At 37.8% G+C, this 17,535-nt stretch overlaps 2 protein-coding genes across 7 annotated transcripts in view; both read left to right on the forward strand.

Annotated features, from left to right (window-relative positions):
- LOC109915347 (inactive phospholipase C-like protein 1) overlaps positions 1–527 on the forward strand; it is a 13,805-nt gene extending 13,278 nt beyond the window's left edge. Inside the window, exon 4 of the mRNA XM_048598726.1 lies at positions 444–527. Coding sequence (XP_048454683.1) covers positions 444–527 — 84 coding nt within the window. The remainder of the gene's footprint in view (positions 1–443) is intronic.
- sf3b1 (splicing factor 3b, subunit 1) overlaps positions 461–17,535 on the forward strand; it is a 57,600-nt gene continuing 40,525 nt past the window's right edge. For 2 of the 6 annotated variants that reach the window (XM_020521029.2, XM_048599443.1), the window contains exons 1-8: positions 625–759; positions 7,622–7,797; positions 8,867–8,968; positions 9,327–9,441; positions 12,388–12,467; positions 12,589–12,753; positions 14,432–14,741; positions 16,750–16,965. In XM_020521029.2, the coding sequence (XP_020376618.1) occupies positions 732–759; positions 7,622–7,797; positions 8,867–8,968; positions 9,327–9,441; positions 12,388–12,467; positions 12,589–12,753; positions 14,432–14,741; positions 16,750–16,965 (1,192 nt within the window). In that variant the 5' untranslated portion in view covers positions 625–731. The other 4 variants (XM_048599446.1, XM_048599445.1, XM_048599447.1 and 1 more) reach the window with 4 other exon arrangements.

Below are 17,535 nucleotides of genomic sequence, written 5' to 3' on the forward strand. Positions count from 1 at the left end.
CAGCCTTTCTGCTCCTATGATGCCGCTTGGCCTGCTGTGTTCATCCAGCTCTGCACCTTGTTGTCTCGAACTCTATTATGGTTTTGGTTGAAATGGAAAGGGTGTACGAAATAGGATAGATATGGTTAAGGGCCCTGTCAACCACAAAGGAGGAGAATCTTTGGTTGCTAAAAAATATTCATAAGCTGTGGTTACACCTGCCAATTTACCATATTGTGTAGAGTTTCTGTTTAATGGTTTGTGCTTTACATTTGTGTGCATTAAATTTTATGTGCCATTCATCCACCCATACACTTCATGACTACAGAAACATTAGAAAACTTCCAACTTGTGTTACCAAGTCGCAGGTAGCAAGGGTTTCATCACCATGCTCTACACAGTTGAAAAATAATTCCACCTATGTGACAGAATAAAACTGACTCTGTGTCTCCTTTATATTCTAGAAAATTCTCAAACAAACCAAAGAATATTGCAACGCAGTTGGAAGTGAGGCATCCACAAAGAGAAGAAAACAATTTTCACCATGACATTGGCAATTTATTTTGTTAACAGGAGTGATTTGTCTGACATCCCTTGATTTGTGGCATAGACATCCCTTCGAGAATAACAGCGCTGCCTGGAGCGAGCTCAGACTTGGGAGCATTGGTGCTACCGCTGCAGAGGAGCTGCTGTCAATCAAATCCCAGGCCCACCCACAGCCCCGCGGGTTCCGCTCGCTACCGTTGTACAAAATGGCGAAGATCGCCAAGACACACGAAGGTAATGGAGGGAATTATGTAGGACGGTGTCTTCATTAGTTTTTTTTAAATAAAACATGGGCGGAATGGAGGTCACAAGAAAGTTTCTGTAAGCTGTGCCTGTAGTTCCTCCGGGTGTGAGCTGTAGGAAATGTGGCCGCAGTTCTGATGAACGAGCGCTTGGCTGGGTCAGGAAATGGCGTCGCTCCTGAGACCGTAAATGAGGGCCGAGGGAGAGGCGCTAGCAAGCGACGAGCGACTCCGACTCTCCCGCACCACCGACTAGTTCTCGAAATGGGGTGTTGTCTTAGTTCGGGTGCCTTCACTACGCGCGATCTTAGTTGGGTTTTCGGTGGCTTGAGTTTTGTGGCGGTTGAAGTCGGGCGGACTGACTGACGCAGTCAGCCTGCGGCCTTGTCAGTAACGACGATCCGCCGCCAGCATCGAAAAAGAAAGCGGCTGTCTGCATCATTGCAGAGTAGCCAGATTTAATGTGGAGATTGTTGAGAAGGTAGATCCGGTTCCAACCCAATCTGTTTGTCTACTTGGGGAGCGAAGTGTTGAAATCGGTGCTCACGTGTTTTCCCAGTGGATGGTCTGAAGAGTGGCATTGTCGATAGTAAGGAAGGGTCATGGTGTCAATGTCTTTGAATTAAGCACATAACTAGCCAACTTATTTTGGCATTCGTATCGCTGTTCTGTTTTGTGAGTGGTTTACAATGCCTGGATTGCTGTGTCCTGGATTTTTTTTTAATGCATCGTAATTCTTGCTGCATTGAGAATGCTTAACACAAGTTCCCGTAGCTCTGCGCCTATTTGACAAATCGCCAACGTTTTTAGACCTTAAGCGACAGTGCTAACGCATCCAAACATTAAAACAAGATGTTGTTTATAAAGTAGACGAATGACCATTTGATCAACACTTTGTAAAGCCACTATGAATTATGAATAGTGTTGGGCATTGTTGCTTTGTTTTACCGTGAAGGAAAAACCCTAAATTAATATAACAGCAGAATGTGTTTGGAATACAGATTCTTTCGCCAGCCGAAAGATTGAATTAACGTTTCAAGTCAAGTACAGTATGAATTTTCTTCATGAAATGCAAATGAGATTGCAATTTATTCAAAAACAGAAATTGCCAGAGAAGCTCAGCAGGTCTGGCAGCATCTGTGGACAGAAATCAGAATTGACGTTTCAGGTCCAGTGACCCTTTTTAAGTATGGGAAAGTGCTGACCAGGCTTCCCAAACAAGTTCCACTTGCCTGAATTTGGCCCATAACCCTCTAAACCTTTCCTATTCATATACCTGTCCAATTGTCTTTTAAATGTTGTAACTGTATCTACATTACTATTTCCTTTGACAGTTCATTCTATAAATGCACCACTCTCTGTGGAAAAAGTTGCACCTCAGATCCCTTTTAAATCATTCAACCTCTCATCTTAAACTTATGCCCCCTAATCTTGAGCTCCACAATGAGCTTTGCATTTTCCAAATCTATTTGCTTTTTGAGTAAGCGTGGAATAGCTCTGTTTTCCTTGACTTTTTCCAAGAAATCACATGATAAATCTCTCATTATCAACTCAAAATCATCCAAATGGTTCAGTTTTCTGATTCTCATAATCCAGAAAAGTTTGCTTTAGTACAAGATTGAGACAGAAATGTTTTTTTTTAATTTTATACAACCATTAGGCATATTAATTACTTGCAAAGTCTAATTTGAAATGTCACAGTATCTTGATGTTTATAATAAACATTGAAATGATCACAGATAAACTTTGGAATTGGTAAGTTTTCTGGATTTTATGTGAAGTGTCTTTGGATGATATTTAAACCTATAGTTTGTGGTGTCAATAATTCTCAATACTTTCAAAATCTGCATTATCAAAATCCTATCTATTGAGGTACCAATATTGTGCTATTAATTGTAGCATAATTCATACTGACTTCTGGAGTTTTTATTTTCAAGTATGCCATAATACAACCTTTTATTTTACAACTGAATTACGACCTTGACAGTGGGCATTGACAGTCTCTGTGGATTCATGACCGAAACATTTCAGTTTGCAAGTCTTGACCAACAAGCAGTAATGTTACAATAAATATATTTTACCAAAATAAGCAAATTTAATTAAAATGTAATCAATTCTTCTCATTCTCTATTAAAATGTAAATACTGCTTCCCATTCTGGCCCTTTTTTAGGTCAAATCTGATTCAGGTGCACTGATTCATTGTTCATAGTTGTGGTCTTAACTAGTGCCTTACATAGCTTTACCAAAAATTCCCTACTTTTATTCATTCTCTTTGAAATAAAAGCCAACATTCCAATTTGCCTTCCCTATTACTTGCTGAACTTGGATGCTATCTTTTTGTGATTCATTTGCAAGAACTAATGGGTGGATAATTTTGAAATTTGTGGTATTGATTGAGGCATAAATATTGCTGGGACACCGGGAATGCCTCCTTACTGCTCTTCAAAATAGTACCATGGAATTTTTTACACTCATCCAATTAAACAGCTGGGGCCACAGTGTAATTTCTCACCTGAAAAATGCCACCTCTGACTGTGACTTCTTCAGGTCTGGATTGGAGTGTCAAGCCATGATTTTTGTGCTCAAACCTTGGAGTGGACTTTGAACCTGGAATCTTGTGCCTCACAGTACTCATTGCTGTCAAATGGTACAAGCCAATGATGGTACCTTCACCACTTTCCTGTTACTGAAAGTGTAGTAGCGAGATTGTCATGTCCTGCTTTTTATAAACTGGGTGTATTAGGCAATTTTCCATGTTTGGTCAATGGTACTATTTTAGCTGTACTGCAACAACTGGCTAGGGACTCAACTGGGGTACGTGTTTTTGGGGACTACGTTTAGGATTTTGTTTGGACTTTGTTAGTTTTTGGGTGAAGCCATGACTTAATTTGCGAGCAAACTCACCTTTTGAATCAGAAAATTGCAAGTTCAAGTGTCACTCCAGGACTCTAGCACAACAATGAAGGCTAACCGTAATGAGATTACTGTGATGGAGGCTGTGTGGTTTTTCAATATAAATGTACCCATAGGAATATTTCAAAATAAGAACAGGGGAGTTATCCCTGGTCTTGGCCAATATTTGTTAATTAATGTCACAGAACCAGGTTATTGCATTATTACATGTTTAGTTATGGGAATTGCTGTGTGCGTTGACAGTTGCATTTCCAACATGTAATTGCGATTCACTTCAAAAGTACTTAATTGGCTGTATAGTGCTTTTGGTGTTTGTGACAAGTTTTCTTTTTGTCAACCTGTTTCAGGGTTGCTATCTCACATCACTGGAGCATGTGAGATTTGAACCTGGATCTCCCAGTCCTGGGATAGGGATGCTACGGCTGTGCTACATGGGGACCCTAGTTTTGTGAAGGCTAGTTTCCTTTTTTTAAAACCTGGTGCTCTAGCATTTTTTTTTATCACATCACATGTAGTGAATCAAATTAGGTGAAGACTTGTATCTGTGGTGCAAATCTGAGCAGAATGCTGAGATAGATCATTCATGTGTCATTTCTGGCTGAAAGTGGTTGCGAACACTTGTACTTTGCATGGATTTGCTGAGTTTTTTTTTAATCATGTTTTGAGGACAGGAGCATTCATGGGACATCCTCTACCTGTTGGTTTAATTGTCAAACCATTCATGAATTGTTGTAATGGAGCTGCAGTTTTAATTAGGTTTGTAAATTGTGGGATTGCTTCTAAAATTTATAAAGTGTTGCATTTGCTGTTTGGCATGCATGTAATCCTCTGGCTTCACTAGATTAGATTTTGAGGTGTGTTTGGTTCTACTCTTCTACATTCCTGATTGAACTAGAATTGCAAATGTGCCTGGATTGTAATTGGCAACAACGGAATCTGTAGCCTCTTGATGAAACAGATTCGTTGTTCTGGCATTACAATCAAGGCAGTGGATCAACTCAGATTCAATTAGGAATGTAAAGTACAGTTCATGTCATCATAGTCTTACCAGACCATAGGGCAGCTTTCTTATTGAGAGAGAGACATGACTAGTTTAACCTGAGAGTCACCACATCTCAGGAAAGGGGAGAGATTGAGAAATGAGGAATTTAGCACTCCATGAATACCTGGTTTTGAGCTGCTAGATCTGTTTTGAATCAATCCTGTTTGGAAAAATCGTAGACCCACACAACATGAATTAGTGTGTTCTCAGTGTGAAGACAATAATGAAGAGCTGGTCACTCCCAGTACCATTGTGGACCAATATATCTGCAGCACGTACTTTGAGGGCAAAGTCAAGTAGTTCTCTCACCTCTTCTTGCAGGCCCAGTCTGGCAGCTATGGCCATTCAAGACTGAGCTGACTCACTCAGTAATAGTGGTACTGAAGTATGTTTGGCAATAGATATTGAAGTTCCCCATCTGGGTTACATTTTATGTCCTTGCTATGTTCCATACATCTTCCATGTGGTGCTTGCCATAAAGGAGCAGTAAATTGGCTGATGGTAATGAGCAGGAAGTTTCCTTCTTACATTTGAGATTTAGAGTCAGTGTTGAGAATCCAAGACCCTTTTACGGTAACCCAGTGCGCTACCGTATACCCTGCTGGTGAGACAGGATGTGTCCAAGAATGGCAGTGGAAGCTGGTATGTTGCCTGAAAGATATAATTCTATGTATATTTATGTTGAGCTTTTATTTGATTATGTAATGGAGCAATTTCTTCAATCTTTGCCCTGGTATACAGGTGTCAGTGAAGACGTTGATGGCTGTATGCCTTTTTCATAGTGATGAGAAATTTTGGTCTTTTGGTGGACTTCTGACTTTAAAAGTATGGAGCTCCACCCTTGGGATTGATTTTCACCTTTCATTAATTGTTACCGTGCACAAATGTGATCTCACTGAAGTCTAATCTCTCCAGAGCGGAATCTCTGAAGTCCATGGGGAGGTCCATTCCAGGTTGCGTCTGGATCTGAACCACAAGTGCCCCACTCAACATCACACCAGACTGAATGCAGCTGCCTGGCATTGGGCAGTATGTTTTAGGTAGAGGACTGATGAGTGAGTGAGTGCAGCCAGGGCTATTGGGGAGGGTGGATGCAGAGTGAGTGCTGAGGGTTTGGGAGAGAGCTGTGGTTCGGGAGAGTGCCAGTATGTATGTGGCATGAAAACCAAGTGAATATATGTTGTAATACTTTTACAGTGTATTTTTAAAATCAGATTTTAAGATTTATATTGTGTATTGCTACGCTGTTCTGTTGTTAGGGTCTAGGGTCACATTAATTTTAGGAGTTTTTTTTGTATACTTGTTCAAGGGATGTTGGTTTTGCTGGCAAGGCCTATCCCTAATTCCCCTCAGTAACGTGGTGAATTAAAATAGGTTCAAATTGGAAAATAATTTGCTTCCCTTCACGTACTGTTCAAAATCCATCAAGGTCATGTGCTGTTAGTATGGACTTCGCCTGCATAACATGATCCAACTGCATTGAATACTGAGGTCACTTTGGCCCACTTTCTTGATGGGACTAGAAGTCAAAGAAAGGGAAGCCTAAACCAACCCTAAAAGATATGTGTACCAGTGGGGTTTTATCAAGGGGGTGAAACATCTTTTGGGGTTTGCAGGAATTTGGTGTTGAGGTTAAAATCTGATCGACCATAATCACATTGAATGGCAGAATAGGGCCAAGTGGCTTGGTCTGGTTCCTTGTTTGTATGTTTTTAATGACAGTCTGCTAATTTCATTGTGCAATTATTATAGATTTTGTATATGTTGTTTACATGGATTTTAGCAAGGCCTGTAACAAGCTAATACAAAAGATAAAGTCACATTGGGTCTGGTAAGTTGGATACAGAACTGGCTTAGTCATGGAAGATAGAGGGTAGCAGTGGAAGGATGTTTTTCTGAATGGAGATCTGTGACCAGTGGTGTTCAGCAGTGATCAGTGCTGAGACCCCTATTGCTTGTGACTTGTATAAATGACTTGGAGGAGATGTAGGTGGCCTGATTAGTAAGTTTACAGATGACACAGATTGGGGAGCTACAGACAGTGAGGAGGATTGCCAGAGGATACAGCAGGATATAAACATGCTGGAGACTTGGGCAGAGAAATGGCAGATGGACTTTGATCTGAACAAACGTGAGGTGATGCATTTTGGCTGGTCTAATGCAGGAGAGAAGCATACAGTACATCACAGAACTCTTAGAAGCATTAATATAGGTGTACAGGTCCAAGTTTCCCTGAAAGTGTCAGCACTAGTGGATAGGCATGTGGCATGCTTGCCTTCATCAGTCATGGCATAGAGTAACAATTGGTAAGTTATGTTGCAGCTGTATAAAACTTTAGTTAGGCCACATTTGGAATATTGCATACCGTAATGGTCACCAAAATCGTGCAGAGTTTGGAACAAGAAATGGAGATTTCATGAAGGGCAGTCAAAGCTTTAGTGACAGCAAATGGAAATGCTGTTGTCTTGAGATATTACAGCTTTTCTATTGAATTCTTAAATAGTGGAGATAGATGTCTCCATTATATACATGTTACTTTGTAACTGAGCTCCATAGACATTAATGTTGGCTACAATACCACTCTGCCAGTCCGTTAATCCATTTCGCAGATCTACAAGCCTGCACAAGATACTCTTATGTCTAATATATATGTTTAAAATGTGCTCTAATCTCTGAATAACATTACAGGAATCCTGTTAATTGCCACCTTGTTTAAAATAAGGTCATCAGGTGGATGTCTAAAACATTTCAATTTGGAACACAGATTTTGATGCCCACAAATAAATTCTGCCAATGTATTTTCTGTGGACAAGTGCAAAAGTGTCAATAGACTAACAAAGAAAAAAACACATTTAAATTGTAACTACTTCCCCATTCTTTACTTTTCCTGTTCCAAAGATATTGAAGCACAGATTAGAGAAATCCAGAACAAGAAAGCAGCTCTTGTTGTAGAAGGAGATGCCGATGGAGTTGGTCTTGATTCAACTGGTTACTATGATCAGGAGATATATGGTGGAAGTGACAGCAGATTTGCAGGATACATGACATCAATTCCTGCGCATGAACAGGAAGAGGTAAAAACAAAAATTTTGCTTAAACTGTCAATTACAACCTATTGTATAAATATAACCTACATACAATATAACCTATTGTATAAATATTATAATTCAATCATGTTTGTTTCCAGACCATATTTTAATTTCAGTTTATTAAAGTGCTTTTAATGAAAACTAGAAACTAGCAATGAGTAGCATGTCATCTTAAGCGATACCTTGAAATTTTAGTGATAGCAAGAACTGCTGATGTTGGAGTCAGAGATAACAAAGCTTGGAGCTGGAGGAACACAGCAGGCCAGGCAGCATCAGAGGAACAGGAAAGGTTGACGTTCTGGGTTGGGAAGAAGGGCCCCGATCCGAAAAGTCTACTTTCCTGTTCCTCTGATGCTACTGGCCTGCTGTGTTCCTTCAGTTCCACGCTTTGTTACCTTGAAATTTTAATTTTTTTTAAGCTAAAACACAACATTACCTTCTAATTGTGTGGTGTCTGATGTGCCACTAATATTTTTACCTTTTTTGTTAACCATTTTTTACCACTGAATTTAGGTTAATATTTAATGGAATTTGACATCAAGGCTCATTTGCTTTGCTGAATGTTAAATTGTGTCAAATGACTAGGTGTAACTCTATTCTGATCTGACAGTAGGAAAGACAGAAGACTAATGTTACTTTCAGTCTTGTTTTAAACTAAATAAAACATTAAGTTATCAAAGCTATTCTGTAGAGCGATCCAAAATAAAGTCGATTTTTACTGTGCCTTTTGTAGAATCATTTTTGGCAGTATTTAAACTTTCTCTTTAAACTTTCTTTGCCAACTTACTCCGCAAATATTTTGATTTCTTGGCAGGATCCTGAATATTAGCAATATCTCTTGAATTACAGTGGCATTGTGGAGATAATGTAACCAACTGTTCTGCCCCTAATTGTATTAAAGATGTTTTTTAAGGAGGAAATAATGAGCAAAAAAAACTAAAGACTTCTTTTTTTTTCCCCCTGTTTAAAAAGCTGAAACAAAATAAATTGATTTACCAGCAAAAAAAAAAGGAGTGTTTCACTTTACCATTTTATATTATGTTTGTTTTCCTAGGATGATGATGACTATTCATCTCCAAGCTTGCTTGGTCAGAAGAAACCTGGATACCATGCACCAGTGGCACTATTAAATGATATACCACAATCAACTGAGCAGGTAGAACTGTGTGTCATAGAATGAGCAGTTGAATTATTGTTGGTCCTGTGAACAATGTTGGTGGAGAACAATCGGTTTTTTGGAAGTTTATCCTCTCCTATCTGAATACATTTTATTTGGGACAAGATTGCTGAAATTGTTCACAAATACAACCTCCTTTGCAAGAGCTTTTGGAGCATTTGCATTTGTATACTTGGTTTCTTCATAAGTAAAATGTTTTTTTAAAACTTGATATATTCAGTAAATAAACAAGCTGTGAAATGGTAGTTTAAACCAGCATATCAAATAAAATTTAAGGTTTTGAATATTTACTGCTTAACCTTTATTATTTTGTCCTTTATTTATTTCGTATGTACAGTATGATCCATTTGCTGAACATCGATCGCAGCGCATTGCAGAACGAGAAGATGAGTACAAAGCACGTAGGAGACAGATGATTATTTCCCCTGAACGCCATGACCCTTTTGCAGATGGTAATTTCTTCAGATTGTGCTGACCTTTGTATGAGGGTGTACAGTGGTTCAGCCCTTGAACTTTATTACTTTGCTTATTTTACGGTTTGAACTATTTAAAGCATCTTATTTGAGAACTTGTTAAAATTAGATTAAACAATGAAAGGCACTTCAAATCTTGCATACCTGTATCATAAATATATGTGGGTATGCAACATGTGAAGGGTTACCATTACCTCTGTTTTATTGTCTACACAACAGGCTGTTGAAACAATATAACTGAAAATTTAAATATTTAGGTAAATTCAGAAATGTCCATTGCCTTCCACGTTAAATTAGTGACATGTTCTTGTGTTTTCAAGCAGACCTGCTGGCTGAATTTTTGTTCTTGCTTGAAATAAAAATAGTTTATTTCCTCTTTGGAGGAGTGTAACATTTTGAAACCTTTATGGAACAGTATTTTCAGCACTGGTCTTGCGTGGAAGGCACATGTACAGAAATAATTAGCTGAAGGATTGATTTTTTTTTTCTTTGAAAAGGCCTTTCCAAATGTATGCAGAGGTTTGATGGCTCACCAAACAAGCCAGCTCCCACAGAATATTTTGCAAGTTGAAAGTGCCAATTTCTTTTTATCCTGTCTTGTTCGTTTAGCCTGCCAGAACAGATGATAACCCATCTGAAATTGATCTAATATCCAGTTATAATCTTGTAACATTCTAATCAGCTTTTTTAAGCTAAAGTATTTGTGAACTATGATCCAACCATTACTCTGAATAGTTGACTTAAAAACAAACCACACGTATAAAATCTTATAAATTTGAGACTGGTCTGCAGTTCTGAAATTGATTTAGATGCATTGCTATCAAAAACATAATTCTGTACACATTAAGTAATGCAGCACAAATTGCTACTAGTGTGCAGTGTAATCCATACATAAAATAATAGCTGTGTATAGATTTATTTGAAAATTATCTGGAAAAAAACTTTAACCAGGTTGGATTTTTCACAAAGTTTTCAATCAGTGCACTGCTGTACAAATTGAATCTTTTATAAATTGGCTTGCACCCTCATCCGTTGCAGTCGTTGCTTGAGTAATTCTTTATTTTAAAAATCACTGACTTACTACAAACTGTTTTTCTTTTGGATAAATAATTCACACCTTAAAATTTTGCCACCTTTACAGTTAAATTTAAAAAAAGACTTTGTTTGTTTTAAGTAGCACTGTTTTTGCTTGAAATTTTGGCAAAGCATAGATGGTTGCAGAACGTTTTGAAGCATTTGAATCCATTGCTACGAAGCGATACTACATTGATGAAAATAACACCTGAGCCTCTCCAGTGGTCTAGCACCTTCACTAGGTAAGGCATCTAGATCCAGAGATGCTATCAAATCTTTACCATATTAACTGGGGCCAGAGTTGAACTGTGACATTGGCCTCAGTACTTCAAGGTTAGGGAGGATGGAGAAGCTGATCATTACTCCTGCTCCTCAAAATTATTCACTGACCTTCGTGAAAAATCCACATTCGTGAACATTGAATCGTAACAAGATTGGCACTGTTGCAAACTCCCACCTGTTCTCCCTCTAGATGGATAGCATGCCAACACCTGCTCTGTAGATCTACGCATACTGAATGGCGACTTGAGTGTGATGCAACAAGTTATGCCTTTGGAATAATTCTTCTGCAAGGATCTGTGTTTCCGTAAGAAACGGAGACACAAAAATGAGTTGACAAAAGAGAATCTGGCTGTTTCAATTGTGATAAAGACAGATTTGCTTGTATGTCGTCTCCCATATCTCAAAGCTAGGATGGAGCTTGTCATCCTCTGAAATAATTTGGAGTGGCCTTTTGTAAGCTTTTTTAATGGTAGTTAGTTAGATGCTAGTCATTGGTCGCTGCTGGGAAGCATAGTGGGCCAGATGGAAGTTTTGTTTTTCTTTCAGGTGAGTGAGTTTATATTTAAGAGTAATCTAGGAAGTTTTGCTCTATTTAGTACATTTTCAGTTTAACTAGTGATACAGGTCTAATTGAAAGAGGTATCAAACCAACAATGTGTATGTTTTATCAGGGATAGAATCTGACATTTTTGTAACTGTAATTGCTCTAAATATGTTTGCCGGAATTCCACGGGCCCATACTAACTGTCCTTAATTTCTTTCCTACAGCAGTACTGCTATGACAGTCCTGTCTGCATTCTTAAGGGTGCAGTGCAACAGATCGTGTGTAGGTTATGCTGAAAAAGTAAACCAAAAGGAAGTCCAATGAAAGTGGCAGTATGACAACTGCCAGTGTAGCATGTTTTTAGACAAACCCAAACAGCATAATCCCAAATAAAAGTATCCTGTTGAAGTAACTTTTTATGCTTAAATAGTTGCATTTACAATTATTTTTTAATATGGTTAATATTAAACAGGTAAAATTTTGTTTTCTCCTAAGAAGTTTATTAGTACACATATTGAGTGAGATTTTAAAAACTAACACAAGGTGTGATGTTTTGAATTTTAAAACCCTTTCCAAAGTGTTACTAATGGTAAAGAGATAATTTTCTAGGCTTCTGTTCTGCTGCTTGAAGTCAGAACTGCTGATGGACACACAGGCCCGCCAGTGTACGTATTCCGGAACATCAACAAAGGAAAACCGACAATAATGGACACTTAATGTGTTTTGATGTCTTGCGTATGATTTGCTTATAACTGCACTTAGGCATTTATTTTAGATTGTTGTAATTATTACTGTTTGTATTCAAGCAGGTTAAATTGACCATCAGGTCGCTTCTCTGTAAGTTGCTGTGATTTGAGCAAATATAAAAAAAATTGAGAAGTCAGCAATTTTAAACTTAAAAGTTGAACCAAAATAAACTAGAATGCTAATGCAAAAATATCATAACTAGATAAAATAACATTGACTTTTCTCTTACACTTGCACTAATTGTTTTCTGGTCTGTTCTCACTATTTTTGTCCCTCAGGTGGAAAGACACCAGATCCTAAGGTCCATGCCAGAACCTACATGGATGTTATGCGAGAACAGCATTTAACAAAGGAAGAGGTAATGCACGTTCTTGCTTTTGAAATGTTAGTTTTACATCTGTACAACATCTTGTGTATCCATCTAAAATAGGCTGCTTTTATGTTAAAGTTTGGTTTATGTATTAATTTGCTTGTTTTAGAGGGAAATAAGGCAACAGCTTGCTGAGAAAGCTAAAGCTGGAGATCTTAAGGCAGTAAATGGATCAGCCCAACAGCCTGCTAGACGCAAACGTCGCTGGGATCAGACAGCAGATCAAACTCCCAGTGCTACACCCAAGAAAGTATCCAGCTGGGACCAAGCAGAGGTGAGAGGGAAGACTAACACATTTTCATTAAAAGAAAATCAAAATAGTGGAAATGCTAGAAATTTGAAATAAAAGCAGAAAATAATGAAAATATTCTGACAGCATTCTATGAAGAGAAGCAAGGAGTTAATTTTTCAAGTGATCCTTCATCAGAATTCTGGCCTAAAACATTAACTCTATTCCTCTCTCCAGAGAAGCTGCTGAATCTGCAAGTATTTACAGTACCTCCTATTTTAGTATTTTTGTTCTCGCATGTGCATGCCTTTTCTCCCCTTAAGTAAGTGATCCATGGCAGAGTATGCGTATTTAAATATTGGGGAGTCAGATTGTGTCCCCTTTGTGGAGATTTTTAAAGAGTGATCAGAGCCATAAAACTAAGCTAACATTTTTTTTCTGACTCGATGTAACACTGAGCAAGTTTATTAACTTGGAACATATCAGTGATTGCTTCCTCTCTATTTCAGTGGCCTAATATCCCACCATGCAGCATACTTATTCACTAAGCATTGGCAATTGGTAGAAAATATTTATATGATATACTTCTTTGATGTTTCATTAAAATGATCTTCAAGGCCCAATAACGTTCATTTTATAGTCAGTGCTCCTGTCTTCCATCACCAAATCAGTTTACACTTTGAATCTTGTTTGCATATATCTATCCTTAGGTTACAGCTGCAGGAGCTAAAGGATTAAAATAAGTGGGGGAGGGAAGGATGGAGTATGACACAAACAGGAATGTAGCCACTTCATCTATTTATGCTTGTTTTGAAATACCTTTTTAAAAATTGCTTTTTAATGGTTAAGAGGTTAATTTCCTCTCACCTGTAGAAATCCACCAGTTTGAATCTGGAGTTATGGAGCTTCGTGTCAAGTAATTAACTAATTAGTGAAAGAATGTAAGAAATAGGAGCAAGAGTCAACCATTCAGCCCTTTGAACCTTGTCTAGGCCATTCAATGAGATCATGATTGACCTTCTTCAACACTTTTTTTTTTTCTGCACTATTTCTTTGTGCCTTGATGTTTTCAATACATAGAAATCTGACCTCAGTCTTAAACATACTCAGTGACTGAGCCTTAACAGCCCTCTTTGGCAGAGAATTCAAAAGATCCACCACCCTCTGAGCAAAGAAATTGCTCCTTAAATTGAATGCATTAATTACTAGAAAGCAAACAAAACGCCAACAGATGTTCATTTCCTTTCAGTTTTCATTAATCAAATAAAGCCAAGCTAAACAACCATTTAGCAGACTGCTCTAGGATCAACAAAGCTTCATTACTTTCTTACAATTTTGAAGCTTGTCATTCATTTCTATCTGCAGAACTTGCCCTGCTTTATCAGGTGACCAGAATCAATACAGTAGTCTCCTCCTTTGGTTAACCTTTTATTTATTCACACTCAGCAACATTTCAGTTAATTCATACCCTGAGAAAAACCAGTGTAAATTCCAGTATAAGTTAAGGCTGTAGTTAATCGGTAATTCAGTAATAACACCAATTTATTAAATCACTCTGCTGTTTTTTCAAGAATCTGAATCTGCAGTTGTATGGTGAACAATGTGTGGAGTTCCTATTTTTATGGTCTCATTATTGCACATTACCCTTTGAAAATTTATTTGGTCATACTTAATGAGTCATCATTGATAAATTCCAGCTTATTTGTGTACTTCCTCTCTGTAGACTCCAGGGCATACACCAGGACACACACCTGGGCACACACCTGGCCACACACCAGGACATACCCCTGGTCATACGCCTGGAAACACTCCTTCTCAGAGCCGTTGGGATGAAACACCTGGTCGTTCAAAAGGCAGTGAGACTCCTGGTGCAACCCCAAGCACAAGAATGTGGGAGCCTACTCCTAGCCACACACCAGCAGGGGCTGCTACACCTGGACGAGATACACCTGGCCATGCTACACCAGGTCATGGAGGCGCAACTTCCAGTGTGCGCAAAAATAGATGGGATGAAACTCCAAAAACAGATCGGGGTGAGATTAACTTTTCTTTCTGTAATGAAAATTGCTCTTCTTTCAAGGTCATTCATCTTAATGCAAAGATTAAGAAATATGATTTTGTTTGAACTTCCGTGCAATATTTTTGAGCATGTTCATTTGAGATTTTTAAAGGCTTCAGGACTCTAACTCAGTTAAAATTGCTATGTTACACTAATACATAATCAGAAAAATTGAGATTATGGAATTTTATACCACAGTATGCCCAACTATGACCAGGGTAAATTTCTTCCCCTTTCCAATTTTAACTACTTGTTTGTTTCTGGATTGTCTTGATTCTTTGTGGAGATTTCACTACTGAACCTGATCTGACCAATTTTTGCCCTTGATACACAAGCCTTTTGAATGGGGAAGCGGAAATCAGTCGTATGAAACTGCCAGTGGAATTTGCGTTTAACTAAAGAAATTATGCCTATTATGTTACTCAACAATTATGTTTCAATTCAAATAACCAATTCATGGTAAACTGGGATAAAATTTGGGAATAAGTTTGCCCACTCTGAGCGGTTGATCTACTGATTGGTTGAGCAAGTTTATTCAGAGGACCAAGCATCTGACTGGAAAGTGATCTTTTCAATTCAAGCTTTTCACCAGAAACCTGCCAGCTACTCCCAATAACTAGGCTGGTGGCACTTTTTTTTTTTAAAAAAAGTATTCTTGGCAACACACTTTTGACCACTCAAGTATATCTCAAATTGTGAAGATTAAGGTATTGATGTTCTCTATTAAAAAAGAGGCACATAAAAACCAAATAAACAGCAAAATTTCGCAGATGCTAGAAATGCAGCATAACGCAAAATACTGGAAATGCTCAACTGGTCAGGTGGCATCCACGGAGAGAAGCATTAAATGCTTCAGGTCACTGAAAGGTCATTTCTTTCACCATTGATGCAAGATCTGCTGAGAGTATTGCCAACATTTTCTAGTGTTATTACACAGACCATTTGGCCTTTCCACAGTATCTGATTTATCTCCGTAATTATAGTTCTTGAAAAGAGCATCATGGAAAAACCTCAATTAATTTCTTCCAAATAAGGTATTAATTTGTCTATTACTTTGCTAACAATAACTTACTGTTATAGATTTTGGTAAGGATTAATGATGTAAAAAGACCAGAGTGAAACCTTAATGATGTTGGGAAAAGTAAGATCTGATAAGAGAGCAGACAAAGATGATCTTGGTAATGGGAGAATTTTCTTAAGTGTATGGAAGTTCTTCAGGATTTGAATAATGTGGAGACAAGTGTGTGTCTTAGGTCCCATGGAATTGCTAAAAATTTAAATGTAATGTGAACTGTTGGTTAAAAGTTTTTAAAACTGTTTCTTCCATTGTTTTTTAAATGAAAAATTCAGTTGTCTTTTTTTTTTTGGAACTGTTTCTGATCTGACCAAAATAATAATTTTTGTTTTTATTTTTTTAAATTTCATATTAGGTATAGTAGTTAACGAAAAATGCTTTAAACACTAAACCTGCTTAGATCCACCAATTTCTCAACAGACATCTAATGTTTTAGATGAGACTCCTTTGTTAGAACTTGGATATTCTGAAACAAAGCCACGCTCTGACAGATCAGCTTGTCATTTCTGCTATGGATGGGGGAAGCAGCTCTGCTTTACATAATTAAAATCAGGCTGTACCCAACATTACAGTCCATCATACAAATCCCACTGTTAAAGAAGTACAGCTATGCACAGTTTGTCACTTCCTTCAGAGTAGCTATTCAAATGTATCTTGAAATTACTGATGCTGTAAGCGCATTTTTTTGATTTTAAAATCAAAAAAACACAGTTCATGTTCTTTTTTAATTGGTTTTAATGGCTGGTTTTAAACTTGTTGAAGTGTTTTCTTTTTTGTTTTGCACAATTAGAATAGGTGGCATACAGGTTAGTATTGAATAATGTTAATAACAGTTATTGTGAATGGTTTTTCTGCTTTCAAAGTGTTGATCTTGAATTCTTGTTTGGTGTCTAATTTCTTGTTTTAGAAACACCTGGGCATGGCAGTGGCTGGGCTGAGACACCGCGGACAGACCGTGGAGGTGATTCTATAGGTGAAACGCCAACCCCTGGTGCAAGTAAAAGAAAGTCTCGTTGGGATGAAACACCAGTTAGTCAATTGGGTGGCAGCACTCCATTGCTTACTCCCAGTGGAATTACACCGAAGGGCACACCCGCAATGGCTATGGCAACTCCTACACCAGGTATGTCGCAATTAAAGCAGAAGCTATATTTTCATTGATTTTAGATTTGTCTTATATTTTTGATTATAAAATGCTGTATTATAAATTCAGAGATTTAGGCTATAGCTCAGTAATCGCATCGGCCATTTGGGCAAGTACCAAAAGGGCCAGTTTCCTTCTTTGAGTCCAAATGGTGTACGTGGGGCAATGATGCTGTTGAAGTTGGACCCGTTCTTGTCTATCTGCAGACACAAACTGGAGTTACTGTTTGATAGTGACTCTTAAAAATTGGACCTACAACAGTTAACCCTTTATAGACCAAGTTAGTTGAACTAACTTCTAATTTTAACCAGCAAACGTAATGATGCAAGCTCAGTGCTTTCAATCCCATTGTTGAAAATGATAGATTTACAAGGTGTTAATGTCAAGAATAATGGAATTTAGACTATTTCTTTCCTGGCAAATGTAAACAAACTTAGTAGGAACTGAATTAAGTTACAGGTTGTGGGAAGAACAGACTGTTACTGAATTGTCTATGATAAAAAGAATTTGGATGTACTTAATATTTCGAGGTAAAAGTCCGAGAGAAAT

Source organism: Rhincodon typus, chromosome 7 (genome assembly GCF_021869965.1).
Source record: "Rhincodon typus isolate 14 chromosome 7, sRhiTyp1.1, whole genome shotgun sequence".
Taxonomy (NCBI): Eukaryota; Metazoa; Chordata; class Chondrichthyes; order Orectolobiformes; family Rhincodontidae; genus Rhincodon; species Rhincodon typus.